A 12,830-nucleotide genomic window follows, 5' to 3' on the forward strand; every position below is an offset into this window, starting at 1 on the left:
GGTCATTCTTACAGGCGTACTTGTCACAAACATCCATATATAAGACTAACTGCTTTTTAACAGTCTCACCACAATTTAGAAAGAGGTATTGTTTGCATCTACTTGGTAGGATTGACTAGCTTGACCATCCTAATGAACAATATTTTTTTTGTATGTGCATGAAATTGACTCATTATTGGCCATGTTATATATGAGAAGGATTGTGGTCGGAGATGCATGATGAGGAGAATATGCCAAAGTCCTTATGCTAGGAATGGGATGGAGGTCACCCAAGATGGATACCTCAGCAGTCTATATATATGTATATATAGACCACCGATGATGACATTATTTTTTGTGCATGTTCAATTCATATGTTTCATGACCTTTGAAATATAGTATAGGATTGTTGATTATATAAATAATAGTGTCTTTATCTACATTAAGTGCAATAGTTATATGTAAAAAAAATTGTAAAATATATTTTTATTCATCGAGTTCAAATCACAAATGCACTTTAAATATTTGAGAAATTATGTGTTTTGTTAAATGATGGAACAAAAAGTTAAAATAACAAAAAATAATAACAAAAATCACTCATAAAAATATGTGCTTATTTAAGATACATAAAACCACACTAGATATCCATGACTCAATTCAACTCAAGTTTGTACCCTAAATATAGAGTTTCTAAACCAAATCAACTTTGTATCTAAACTATTGATAATTACAATAAACATAGACAGTTATTACCAAATCAACTCAATCTAATTCCGTCCCTCGATGCATCCTTGTAAATGAGAATACCCAATTACCAGCTAATGTGAGACAAATCTCCCACGTGACCTCTTTTTTGTACCACAAAAAGCTTTGGTTTTGCTTAAACTTTATTTTAATTAACTTCTCTTAGATTGGAACAAAGCATGGTCAATTGATCTAACTTCAGAATTCTAAACATTTTAAAACACACAAACAAAACCTTGAAAGTACTCAGAAAATTATACAATCCATACAGCTTCTACACGACCCTAGATACATATTCAAAAAAAAAAAAAAAAAAAAAGAAAAGAAAAAAAATAATTTATTCAATTTTAGTTCTTATATTTTCAACAAATCTTAATTTTAGTCATTCGAATTAATCTTTTTTACTGAAATTGATTAAATAATAATAATAACTTTCAAAGAAAAAAAATACAATATGGAATATGATTTCAAAATTTTGTGATAAAAATGAGGGTAATTTTTTTAAATCATAAAATTGTTAAAAATATTTTAAGTATAGCAAATAGTCACTGTTTATCATAGATTGTAATAGACTTCTATCGCTGAGCGATAGACCACGATAAATTTCTATTACTCACTAACATTTAAGATTGTCTATCGCGATCTATCATTAATAGACATTGATATTTTACTATATTTATAAACAAGTTTGTTCATTTTTCTTTATTTAAAAACAACCATACAAATAAACATGATTGATAATAAAAAAAATAATTAAAAATCAATAATAAACTATGAATGAAGAGTAAATTTAAGATTTATTGGAATTAAATGAACTAAAATTGTAGAAAGTATATATAGACTAAAATAATATTATAATTTTTTTTTTAAAAAAAAAAGAAAGAAAACCTAGGAGTTGTTTGGAGTGCAGAGATGATATAGGATGTAGGGAATTCTAATGTCTAAAGAGGTTTAATGTTTGAGGAGTTCTAATCGAGTATGAACGATCGAATATGTTCAAGTACTTAAATGATATAGAATATATGGAAAGAAAATGACTGTGAGATACGAAACACATTCCGAAAATGGGCTCATAAATAATTAAAATTAGTGAGATAGGATAATGGACCTCCAAATATTAAGATGAAATAAGATATCCAAACAACACTTCAAACTATTAAAGTTGAAAATAGAATTAAAATGGTAAGTGCAACAATCACTCAATCCAATGGGAAAAAAAAGGATGTGATTGGGTACGAGGGTACAATGTTGTCATAAATTATGTTCAGCGATAAGTCTGTCAGTATGGCTTATCTGTACGAACATATAATATATATAAAAACTTCAAATTTAAAAAAAAAAAAAAAAAAAAAAAAAACAAAAACAAAAACAAAATTACAAAATATTAAATGGGTTGCTAAAATTATTTTATTTAAAAAACCCCTCTATAATCCATTAGAATCTTTTTTTCTTTTTCTTTTTTTTTCTTTTTTTTGCCTCTTTTAGGTACATCACCCATTTCAGAAATTTGCCTTAAAACCATTCTATTCCCTTTCCTTTGTCCAGAAAAGGAAACCCATTTTTTCTTTCTCTCTAAAAATCCATTGCAGTACCTATTTATTTTATTTTATTTTTTAAAATTCTTACAGCAGAAACCCAGAAGGACAACATAGAAATACACGAGGTAATTTGTGAGAAATTAAGGTTATTTATTTTATTTTTTTTTTTTTTCTAACTCTATTTTGAGTTTGATTTTACTCTTCGTCACTCTTCACTATATGTTCTTAATTGATCTTTGTTCGTATTATTAGGGTTTGTTTCAGATTTCTCTTTTCATATAGATCTAAAACACACATATGTTAATAAAGTTCCTTTTTTTTTTTTTTTTTGTCATGAAATTTAAAGAAAATTTGGATCTGGGTCTAGTTTATTTTAGTGATTTATAATTCTTTTTTTTTTAAATTTTATTTTATAGGTGTGTAAAAGATTGATCTTGTAATTTTGGGAGAGAAAAAAAAGAAGAAGAATGACAAGGCAAAAAATTCAGATAAAGAAAATAGACAACATAGCAGCAAGGCAAGTGACATTTTCAAAGAGGAGAAGAGGGCTATTCAAAAAAGCTCATGAACTTGCAACTCTTTGTGATGCTGATATTGCTCTCATTGTTTTTTCTGCTTCTGGAAAGCTTTTTGATTATTCTAGCTCAAGGTAATTTTCTCTCTCTAGATATTTTTTTTGGTAAATTTATATAAATTTATCTATGTATTTGGGTTTTGAGAGGGAAGCTAAGATTTAGGGGGAAAAAAAAGGAATATGAATAAATTAGATATAAAGATCGGGGTTTTCTAGATTATTAATCAGAAATAATGGTGCAAGATGTAGGAATTTCCATATAAAGATTGGATTTTTGGAGGCTTTTAATTGAAATTATTTGTATTTTTCAAATAATCCCTCCTTTTTTTTAATCTCATACTTGATTTCTTTTATGTTCTCTAAAGTGTATATATGAATCTTCTTCTCATAATGGATTTGTATTCTCTTTATTTATTACTGTTTCTTTTGTAATTTATATGAGAAACTTTTTTGGTATTTTGAAATTAAAACATGTCCTTTTTTAAATGACCTGCTAACCTTTTATGACATCATAAGTACGTCATTAATTTCTTAAATATTATCCATAAAATATCAAAGTTGTTGCAACCTGTTACAACAAAATCTCTCCTTTTTGATAATGTTTGATTTTCTTTCCCTGTAATTATGTGATGTTGTCTGTACTTGAATTTTGTAAATGTCTATAGTTTCCATGTCAAACATTTTGACATGAACATAGTAATACTTATTTTATTCCTACTATTTGATATATATATATATGTTGGTTAAAATTTATTGGATGGATTTTTCAAAAGTCCACTTTGAAATTATTTAAAAAAAGGCATATATTCTTCGTTTAGACATAGGATGGAATTGAGATAAGAGTTGATTACTATTGTTGTTGTTATCGATTATTGCATTTCAAAAAATATCATAAAAATTATCTAAAATTTGACATCAACTATCATTTTTTTAAATTAAAAAAAACATAAATTCATTAAAACTAAGAAAAATTATTTTAAATGACAAAAATGTTGAAAATATTTACAAATGTGGTAGAATATCACAGTTTATCTGCGATAGATCGCAATAGACTATTATCATGACAGACAGTAAAATTTTGTTATATCATATAAATATTTTGATTCATTTTATTATATTTGAAAACCGCCCTTAAACCAAAGCAAGCAAATGAATCTTTTCAAAAGTGTAGAGGCAATGGTAGAAAGTTTTTTCAAAAACTAAAGAATATTGTGTATAATTTAACCAAATTTATTAATTTGTGCAAATTTTTCCCTTGTTCCAAGTAGAAAACACTTTTGCAGTGGTTCATGGTTTACATTTTTTTTTTGGGGGGGAACAATATATATTATATTTACCATTCACTAACATTATATTACATACACAATCACACAGACCCCAAAAGATTGTACGGACAACATACATGCAAAAATTTGCAAATTTTTAGGATTTTCCCATGCCTTGTCGGATTTTGAACATCTAGATTCCCCTCTTGTAGTGTAACTTGTTTAATTACATTAATTAATCTTCTTTGAACATAACGATATTAATGCCATACAAGCCTACAAGTTTATTGGACTTCTCAAATATTGTATAATAGGGGATGGTCTTATAATGAAAGAACAAAAAAATGCTAAAATATGGATCATGTAATAATTATTGGACGAAAATGTCTTACGATATAAAATTGTCTTCAAATTGAAAACGTAAATCTTGTTTGATATCTATTTGAATTTAGAATTAACATGGCTCATTATGCTTGAACTCATAATATTATAAGATTTACGAGAAGTGTAATGTTTATTAGACAAAATATAAACATATTGAAAACGGGTACTTGGAGTCTTAATCATTCGAGTAAAACAAAATTTTATTGGAAAAAAAATGAGAGAATACAAGGACATGCCATGTGAATTATTGCCAAGTGATCGAGATGCGAGAAAGTTTAATTTTCAATAATATGATTTATTTAAAGAAACAATTATATATTTCTTTTTATTGCATGAAGCATGTTGGAGTTACTAAGGAGACATAATATGCTACCCGAGCTGAATAACTTTAGCCAGCCTCCATCTCAGGTGAGATCCATTCATTCATTATTAATTATATTTTTCGTTAATGTGAGTTTAGCTCAATTGACTTTAAATATATTTGTTAACGGTCGAGAGCTATGTGATTCAAATGATTACATTTGGAATAGGAATGTTATTTTCTTCTAGGGAACTCTAATCTAAGAGTAGAAGTTTAGTTTTCTGTCTATAAAGATAATCTCTTATATTATTGTAATTGTTGTATGGATTTTCTTAATGTTTGAAAAGATGTTCTATTAAATTTCTCAAAGTTATGTAGTAATATTATTCTACTTAGGTTTTTTCCCCCTCTTTTTTGCAATTTCTGCCTTCAATGACAATATTTCTTCTACATTTCTAAGATACTTGTTTCCAATCATTTATTATTGTTTGTAAGACACTTTTTTTTTTTTAACATTTCCTTCACAATAAAGTATTTTTTTATAAAAAAAGATACTTTTTTAACGAATATGTAGTACAAGCATACACAACAAACTTAACTAGTTGAAGTATGATATCTTCGATTAAAAGATCAAAGTTCCAAACCTCTATCACATTTTTTATACTAAAGAAAACAATTGCAATGTGATTTTAATACGAAACATGCCAACATTATTATTAATGTTTTTGTAATCACTCTCCTTGTTGGTAAGACAATCTTTTTATGAGTTCAATATCAGATGAGAATAGAGATTCGAAAATTTAACCTTTTGATGAAGGATATGTACTCTTAATCTGTTGAGATATACTTTGAAATATAGCTTAGACACACTTGTTGCTTTGTGTAATCATTTTTAGGGTTTGTTTCACAGTTGGAAAAGAGTGCCTATGTTAAATTGACTGAGGAATTTGCAGCCAAGACCAAAGAACTTAGGTAAAATTACTCACCATTATAAACAGCTAAAATCATATGCAAATTAATATAGGTAAAACTATATGGATTGCAGCATTTTTTTTTTACCCAATTTTGTACTGCATCTCCCTATCTTTCAGAAATGGTTTACATACATATGTTTGTGAGTTTGCAAGTTATATCTTTTTGTTAGTTAACTTTAGTACATTGAATTTGTTTCACTTATTATATTCTATAGTGTAAATGAGGATCAAAATTAACTGATAGGTATCTTATTTACTTAATTATATGAGTATGAAATAGTGCAATTGAAATGTTTAGGCCTCGTTTGGTAATGTAAGTTTTTTATTTTTGTTCTTGAAAACTAAGCCTTAAATACTCATTCCACCTCTAAATTTCTTGTTTTATTATCTACTTTTTACCCATGTTTTAAAAAACCAAGCTAAATTTTGAAAACTAAGTAAAAAAAAAGTAATTCTTAAAAACTTGTTTTTATTTTTCGAATTTGGCTAAGAATGCAACTCTACTTAAGAAAGATGAAAACCATAGTAAGAAATAGAGAGAAAATTGGCTATAATTTTCAAAAACTAAAAACCAAAAACCAAGGCCTCGTTTAGTAACCATTTTGATTTTAGTTTGTTGTTTTTGAAAATTAAGCTTATTTTTCCCACATTTCTTATAATGATTTGCATCTTGAATTCTTAGCCAAATTCCAAAACCAAAAACAAAATTTTAAAGCTACGACACTTGTTTTTGAAAATTAAGTCTATTACATCCATATTTCTTAAGTACAATGGTTGAATTATTAGCCAAATTCCAAAAACAAAAACAACTCTTTGAAAGCTATTTTTTTTAGTTCTCAAAATTTAGCTTTTTTTTTTAAACTATTGGTGAAAAGTAGATAAGAAATTAGGAAGAAATTTCAAGGTAGTAGTGGTCATAGGCTAATTAAAAACAAAAACTAAAAACAAAATGGTTACCAAATGGGACCTACTTTTTTTAGTTTTCAAATTTTAACTTGATTTTTTAAATCATTGGTAAAAGGTGGATAACAAATGAAGAAATTTGGAGGTGGAAGTAGTATTTATATGTTTAATTTTCAAAAACAAAATAGTCATCAAACGGAGCCCAAATGATTACCAAACAAAATTTTAAACTTTAATATTTTCTTTTAACTCATTGGTATTTCAACTATTCTCTCCAAAACTAATTGACACAAGCTGGGGGTGTTTTTTTCCCCATTTTTGTAAAGAATAGTGGATGGTTGAAGTTATTTTTGAGGATTTATATCTGGTTTGAATTTACCCTTTGTGTAGGGGGTGATCCATTTTTGTTTGTACATTTCAGTATTTTACTATGCCTAAAATATAAAGACCAATAAAAATAACCAAACATCAATTTTAATAAATACAAATACTTATTTGTTGAACCAAAACCTCTCTGAATGACCAAACTAAGCATAACTCAATAGCAATTAGTATGACCTTCTTTCTTAGAGATCGAAAATTCGTTCCTCATTAAAGGGGAAAAAAACTTTGGAATTGAATTTGTAGATTATAGCGATAAAAAAATACTTATTATTTAATTTGTGATAAACTATGAACAAGGCATATGAAGGGAGAGGAGCTTCAAGGACTTGGAATAGAAGAATTAAAGCAACTGGAGAAATTGCTTGAGATTGGTTTGAATCGTGTAATAGAGACCAAGGTTTGTTCATATAAAATAAATTATTTTGACACTTTTAATTTGTAATTAAGCTTATGATTATCAAATTATTGTGTTCTTGCTTCAAATCTCCTAATTTGGAGATTTTGTGTGTTTTGTTCTTGCAGGATGAAAAGTTTCTTAAAGAGATTGGTGCTGTGAAGGAGAAGGTCATAAGGCTCTTTTTATAATTTCTACATATTCTCTTAAAATTCTTATATTTCTTGGACAAATTATTATAGATGCTAAGTATGTTCTAGAGGATTATTTTCGATCGAGATATATTTCGCGTTCTTATTTTTATCTATATTTACTCATTTGATAATCATTTTATTTTTAAAAATTAAGGTTATAAACATTTTATTCTACCTATTGGTTTTTTATTTTGTTATCTAGTTTATAAAAAAGTAGGCTCCATTTTTTATAACCCTTTGGTTTTTTCCATTGATTTCTTCATTTTGTTATTCAAATTTTAGGAATGTTTTCAAAATCTAAACCAAATTTTGAAAATCTTGTTTTTGTTTTTAGAATTTAATTAGGAGTTCAATTGTTTCTTAGGAAAGATAATTAAGAAATTAAAAGAAAACGAATATGATTGTCAAAAACAAAAACCAAGGTTATTGAGTCGTAACTTTTAATAACTTGTTTTTTAAATTTGACGTAAGAAAAATGAAAATTTTATTAAAAAAAACTGCAAAGAAAAAAAAGGAAAGAAAACAAACAAACACAATAATTTTCAAAATAATATATATATATATATCTATAACATGAACTTAAACATTCTAAATAACAACAAACACTAGTAAATGAGTGAATGAGGTAGCTAGTAGGAATAATGCCAGCTTAATAGAAATTAATTTATAAATGAAACACCCACCTAAAACAAAACCTAAGTAGTTAAATTTAATCAAATAATTAAGCTGATACTTTAATTCAAGTAGGAAATTAGTATTATACCTTTAAAATGAATCATCTAAATTAAGAATCTTCATGACATTATTCTTCCTTTGTTAACTTATTTTATACTTATTTATGAGATACCCTTTGTCTAAAATTTAATAAAAGTGCAAACCCATTTCATATATAGTAACATAAATGTTGTTACAGGAAGCTTTACTAATGGAAGAGAATCAGAGACTGAGAAATAAAGTGAGAGCTTTCTTAATTAACTAATTCTAATTCTCTTTGTTAGTGAAAATGAAAAGACAAAAAAAAAAAAAAAAAAAAACAATTGTTAATGACTAAATTAGCCTTTTGGTTTTTGTGATGTCATGTGCAGATTGAAACTTTGAATGGAGATCAGCAAGAACAGCAAGCAGTGGCTGTTGTTGGTGGAAATTCTTTGGGGTCAAAGTCAAACACTAGCAATAGCAGCTCCTCAACAAACCCTAATTCTCAAGATTATGATGACATTTCTCTTAAATTGGGGTTAGTAGTTTTCTTACTTATATAAAATGCTTCTAAATCCATTTCTTGCTGCTTAAAAGATAATATGGGAACGTTCGGACGCTGAGTTGGTTATAATAATCTATGTTTGGAGGTAAATTATTTTAGTATGAGTTAATGAGAGGATGATAGAAAATAGTAAATACTATGACAAAGAGAAATTTGAAATAATGATACGATAGTTAATTGTGGGTTATAACAGTTGAAAACACAATTATTATAATTGAAAGCCCAAACAGTTACCTAATTGAAATTGGGGGCCCGAACGGTCCCTTTGTATTCTTTTTTTGTTTGTTTCTTATTTGAGGATATGTTCTCTCTATTTGAGAGCAGCATTAAGGATATGTTTGAAATATAATGATGATTTTTAGTTGCTTAAAAAGAAGATTTTAAGTGTGTTAATTAAAGAGAGATTAATTAAGCATAAGAAAAGTTATTCCAACAAGATTCTAAGATGGGTTCGATGGTACCGTTTTGTCGAACATTTAAGGAGTGTTTGGCTCATGAGTTAAATTTGAATAACTTGAGTTAAAATCTTAAGAAACATGGATGCAGATATGAGATATAGATATAACACAACACATACACGATAACACCATTTTTCTAAAATCTAGGACACGGATGCGTTCATTAAAACATACATTTTAAAAATATATACCATCTTTAAACAAGAAGGAAATTCAAAGTTTATATATTTATATGGTTAAGAAATTAGTTAGATGTATTTCGCTCTATTTTTTATTGTTTTTGTCATATGTATGTATATTTTAGTATATGCAGTAAGTATTTGATGCATGTTTAACAAAAGTTGGTCATATTTTGACTTTGAAAAACTAATGTCTAATATATGTATTGTACGAACAAGTGTTCGATACGTGTCCAACAAGTGTCAGAGTGTCCAAATGTGTGACATATGTGTCTGTCATGAACACACTAATCAAACTAAGTTGTCCGTGCTTTTTAGGTCAAAATATTGGACTTGTATAGTTGGTTAGTTTATTTCAGGTTATGAGCAAACACAATATGAAAGCATGATGACATGGAAACTTACCTTTTTGTATTACAAGAATAAAGTTCCCCAAATTTGGACCCACAAATCAAACAAATGTTACACAAACTCATGTTCTCTTGTTCATTTTTTGTCTTTTCATTATCTTAATCATTACAAATCACAGTCTCAAACTTTCCAATCTCACATGGATAATTAAAATGGTGAGTTAAACATTATCCCTTTAGAAACTATTTATCATCATAGTTTTTACATAATATGTTCTAAAAGTTATTACCAAATCATTTGTTAAGATTGTAGGATTATTATATATATTTGAGAAGTAACTATTTAACTACCCCAATAATGATAGTTCAATTATTGTTCTAGAAGGTTGATTAACAACTTTCAAAAGTAAATATAACTATCCAAACAAATGTTAATTATTTCTGAGTTTCTAATATATAGCAAAATAATCGTTTTCATTAATTCAACTCTCAAACAGTCCTTTAGGGGACGTTTGAGACATTGAGTTAATTATTCTAGTCCATAATTATTATAGTTTGTAGATTATAATAGTCTGTATTTAAGATGCAAGTTATTTTAATCTGGATTACAATAGTCTGTGTTTAGGGTAAGAGATATTTTAATCTAAATATGAAATAGTAAACACAGTGATATTTGGTTACCAAAATGTGAGAATTAATATATGTTGGCCTCTATATATGCAGTCTTTGAAGGCACAAAGTTATGCACTTCCTTGGAGCAAACTTGGCAATGCAAAACTCAGCCTTTTCTCTAATGGAAGCTTTACTAATCTCATGGACTGCCAAAGCACATTCCTATTTGCATAGAGAAATTAAAAGGATGTGAAAAAGGCATGCATTAACTTAATCACCATGTACTTATTTCAATCCTAATTCATTTAATTTCATATATATGACATGTTTTCAATGTCAAAAAAGAGTTATATACCATGAATATTTACTGTTTCTTTCTGCATATCAATTGATTAAGAGTTGATATATAGAACTTTCAAAGGGAGTTTTAGGTTTTTTCTCTTTTATCCTTAACAAATTCTACGGATGGAATTAATAAACTCCCCCCTTTACTAGTGTATATTTATATCTCAATCATATGTTTCTCTTTTGGGGGAGTTAGAAGATAATATGGTTTTTCCTCCTCTCTTGACTTAAATGCACATTCCCCTTTTGAGACTTGAGATTAGGATTGAGTTGAGTCAACAAAGAAGCCATTTAATTATGTATATATATGATTTGATAAGGTATGTTATTAATGAAGATTTTGATGTGTGAAGGTTTATGTTCTTTTTTCACTTTGACAATATGTTGGGTGGGAGAATCGAACTTTTGACTTCCAAGTTAAAAGTACCTACATTATGTCAATTAGATTATGCTCATTTTGACGTGAAGCTTTATCTTCTAATGGTCACTCATATGCATTTGTTATTTAACAAAGTTCAACCAAGTATTAATTGTGTGTAAACAACCAAGTATTAATTGCGATATGAAATTCCTTTTCTTCCTTTATTTTTATTTTTATTTTTTTAAGTACAATAAGAATGAGGATAAGGGACCAAACCTTCAACCTTTAAGAAAGATCGTACCAATTATCATGGAATTAAACTTACTTTGGCATATAAAACTCCTTTTGCTTTCATGGTTTATTATAACACTAAATCACCTCTCTTGGAACATGGTTAGATAGTTCCCATATCATGAGCTTACATAGAATAAGAACATGCTGTTTTTTCAATTTTGTTTCCAATAGATTCTTGAAATTTAATTTGTATAATAGTCATTTGTTATAATTAGGTCTTATCAAACACTAAATTGGATGTATATGAACTTATTAGGCATAAGTCAATTATGTATCTAACAATAAATTAATTTTAAAAAGGAAAATTTTCCCATATAGAAAAAATATCAAACTATTTATAGAAATAACAAAGAGAACACTAATAGACATGATATACTTCTATCAACCTCTATTAACACTAATAGTGATACTTATTTATAAACTATTTGCCTTCTTCTACTTGTGAAGTGGAGCATTTGAGTTAGTGTATTGTTTACCTCACTCAACTACATGATGATCGCAAATTATCAAACTTGAAAGATAATAAAAAGAGGAGAGGATCTCCTCGTGGAACGGGAAAGAGAATGTAGCTCAGTGGTGTATATACATATTGTAATACCAACTTGCCCATTTCCTCCCTCATCTTTCAACCAAGTGCGCATTCTATAGAAGCTTGTGATTCTAAAAAGACGTGAGATGGTAGTGGAAAGTGGGGTTGAACCAAAATCAACAAACCACACTTCCCTTCCTTTCCTATCCAATCAACTCACTCTGCAGTCATGTCGAAATATCGGTACTATTCCTAATAATTAATTGAAACGTCAGCATCTTTTAAGAATGATGTAAAATCTAATACTAAGGATTTTTCCATACCCACAAGCTAAAAAGATACAGGCACAATCCATAATCTCCTCTCCCAATGTATTTGACAAACTCAACTTCTATTATCATCTTCCATGATTGTCAATGTATTTGACGAACTCAACTTCTATTATCATCTTCCATGATTGTCAGAGTTCATTGATTGTGTCTTTGTGTGCCTAAGAGAGAGAGTGAACATCAATATTCTACCACTTGAAGACTCGGTCATAACAGTGAAATCCTTGTCCAAAACTCTAGAAGGGTTCATTTTTATCTACATGAATAAACTCTAACAAAGTAACAATGCAAATGACAATTCTAAGACAAAGTAAAGGAACCTGCTTGCCTGATGACTTTTGTAGCACCTTGAAGCACATTCATCATAAATAGTTACTGAGAGATGTGATCCTGCTGTGATTGAGACCGTTCAGACGTCGCAGGGACTGTTTTCCTATCAGTTAGAATCGTTTGATCACTGAAGTTTGCAGAGCATCAA

General features: G+C 28.0%; 1 protein-coding gene across 2 annotated transcripts; it reads left to right on the forward strand.

Moving 5' to 3' along the window:
• Positions 1–2,162: 2,162 nt before the first annotated feature.
• On the forward strand, positions 2,163–10,914 carry LOC120091496 (MADS-box protein AGL24-like). 2 transcript variants are annotated; one of them, XM_039049564.2, is made up of 9 exons: positions 2,163–2,386; positions 2,678–2,910; positions 4,823–4,892; positions 5,696–5,757; positions 7,344–7,443; positions 7,569–7,610; positions 8,548–8,589; positions 8,720–8,868; positions 10,606–10,914. In XM_039049564.2, exons 2-9 carry the CDS (start codon positions 2,729–2,731, stop codon positions 10,610–10,612), a joined length of 654 nt encoding a protein of 217 aa, XP_038905492.1. In that variant the 5' UTR covers positions 2,163–2,386; positions 2,678–2,728; the 3' UTR covers positions 10,613–10,914. The 2 variants fall into 2 exon arrangements, with proteins under 2 accessions (XP_038905492.1, XP_038905494.1); XM_039049566.2 differs by lacking the exon at positions 8,548–8,589.
• Positions 10,915–12,830: the final 1,916 nt, after the last annotated feature.

The sequence above is a fragment of the Benincasa hispida genome, chromosome 11 (assembly GCF_027475165.1).
Source record: "Benincasa hispida cultivar pf3 chromosome 11, pf3_genome.v1.1, whole genome shotgun sequence".
NCBI lineage: Eukaryota > Viridiplantae > Streptophyta > Magnoliopsida > Cucurbitales > Cucurbitaceae > Benincasa > Benincasa hispida.

What these genes read in the sequence shown, in the direction of transcription:
- LOC120091496 (XM_039049564.2), top strand. Translation starts at nt 2,729, where the DNA reads ATGACAAGGCAAAAAATTCAGATAAAGAAAATAGACAACATAGCAGCA. An exon ending in TTTGATTATTCTAGCTCAAG is followed by an intron (nt 2,911 to 4,822) that starts GTAATTTTCTCT and finishes TATTGCATGAAG; the next exon opens with CATGTTGGAGTTACTAAGGA. An exon ending in TTGGTGCTGTGAAGGAGAAG is followed by an intron (nt 7,611 to 8,547) that starts GTCATAAGGCTC and finishes ATGTTGTTACAG; the next exon opens with GAAGCTTTACTAATGGAAGA.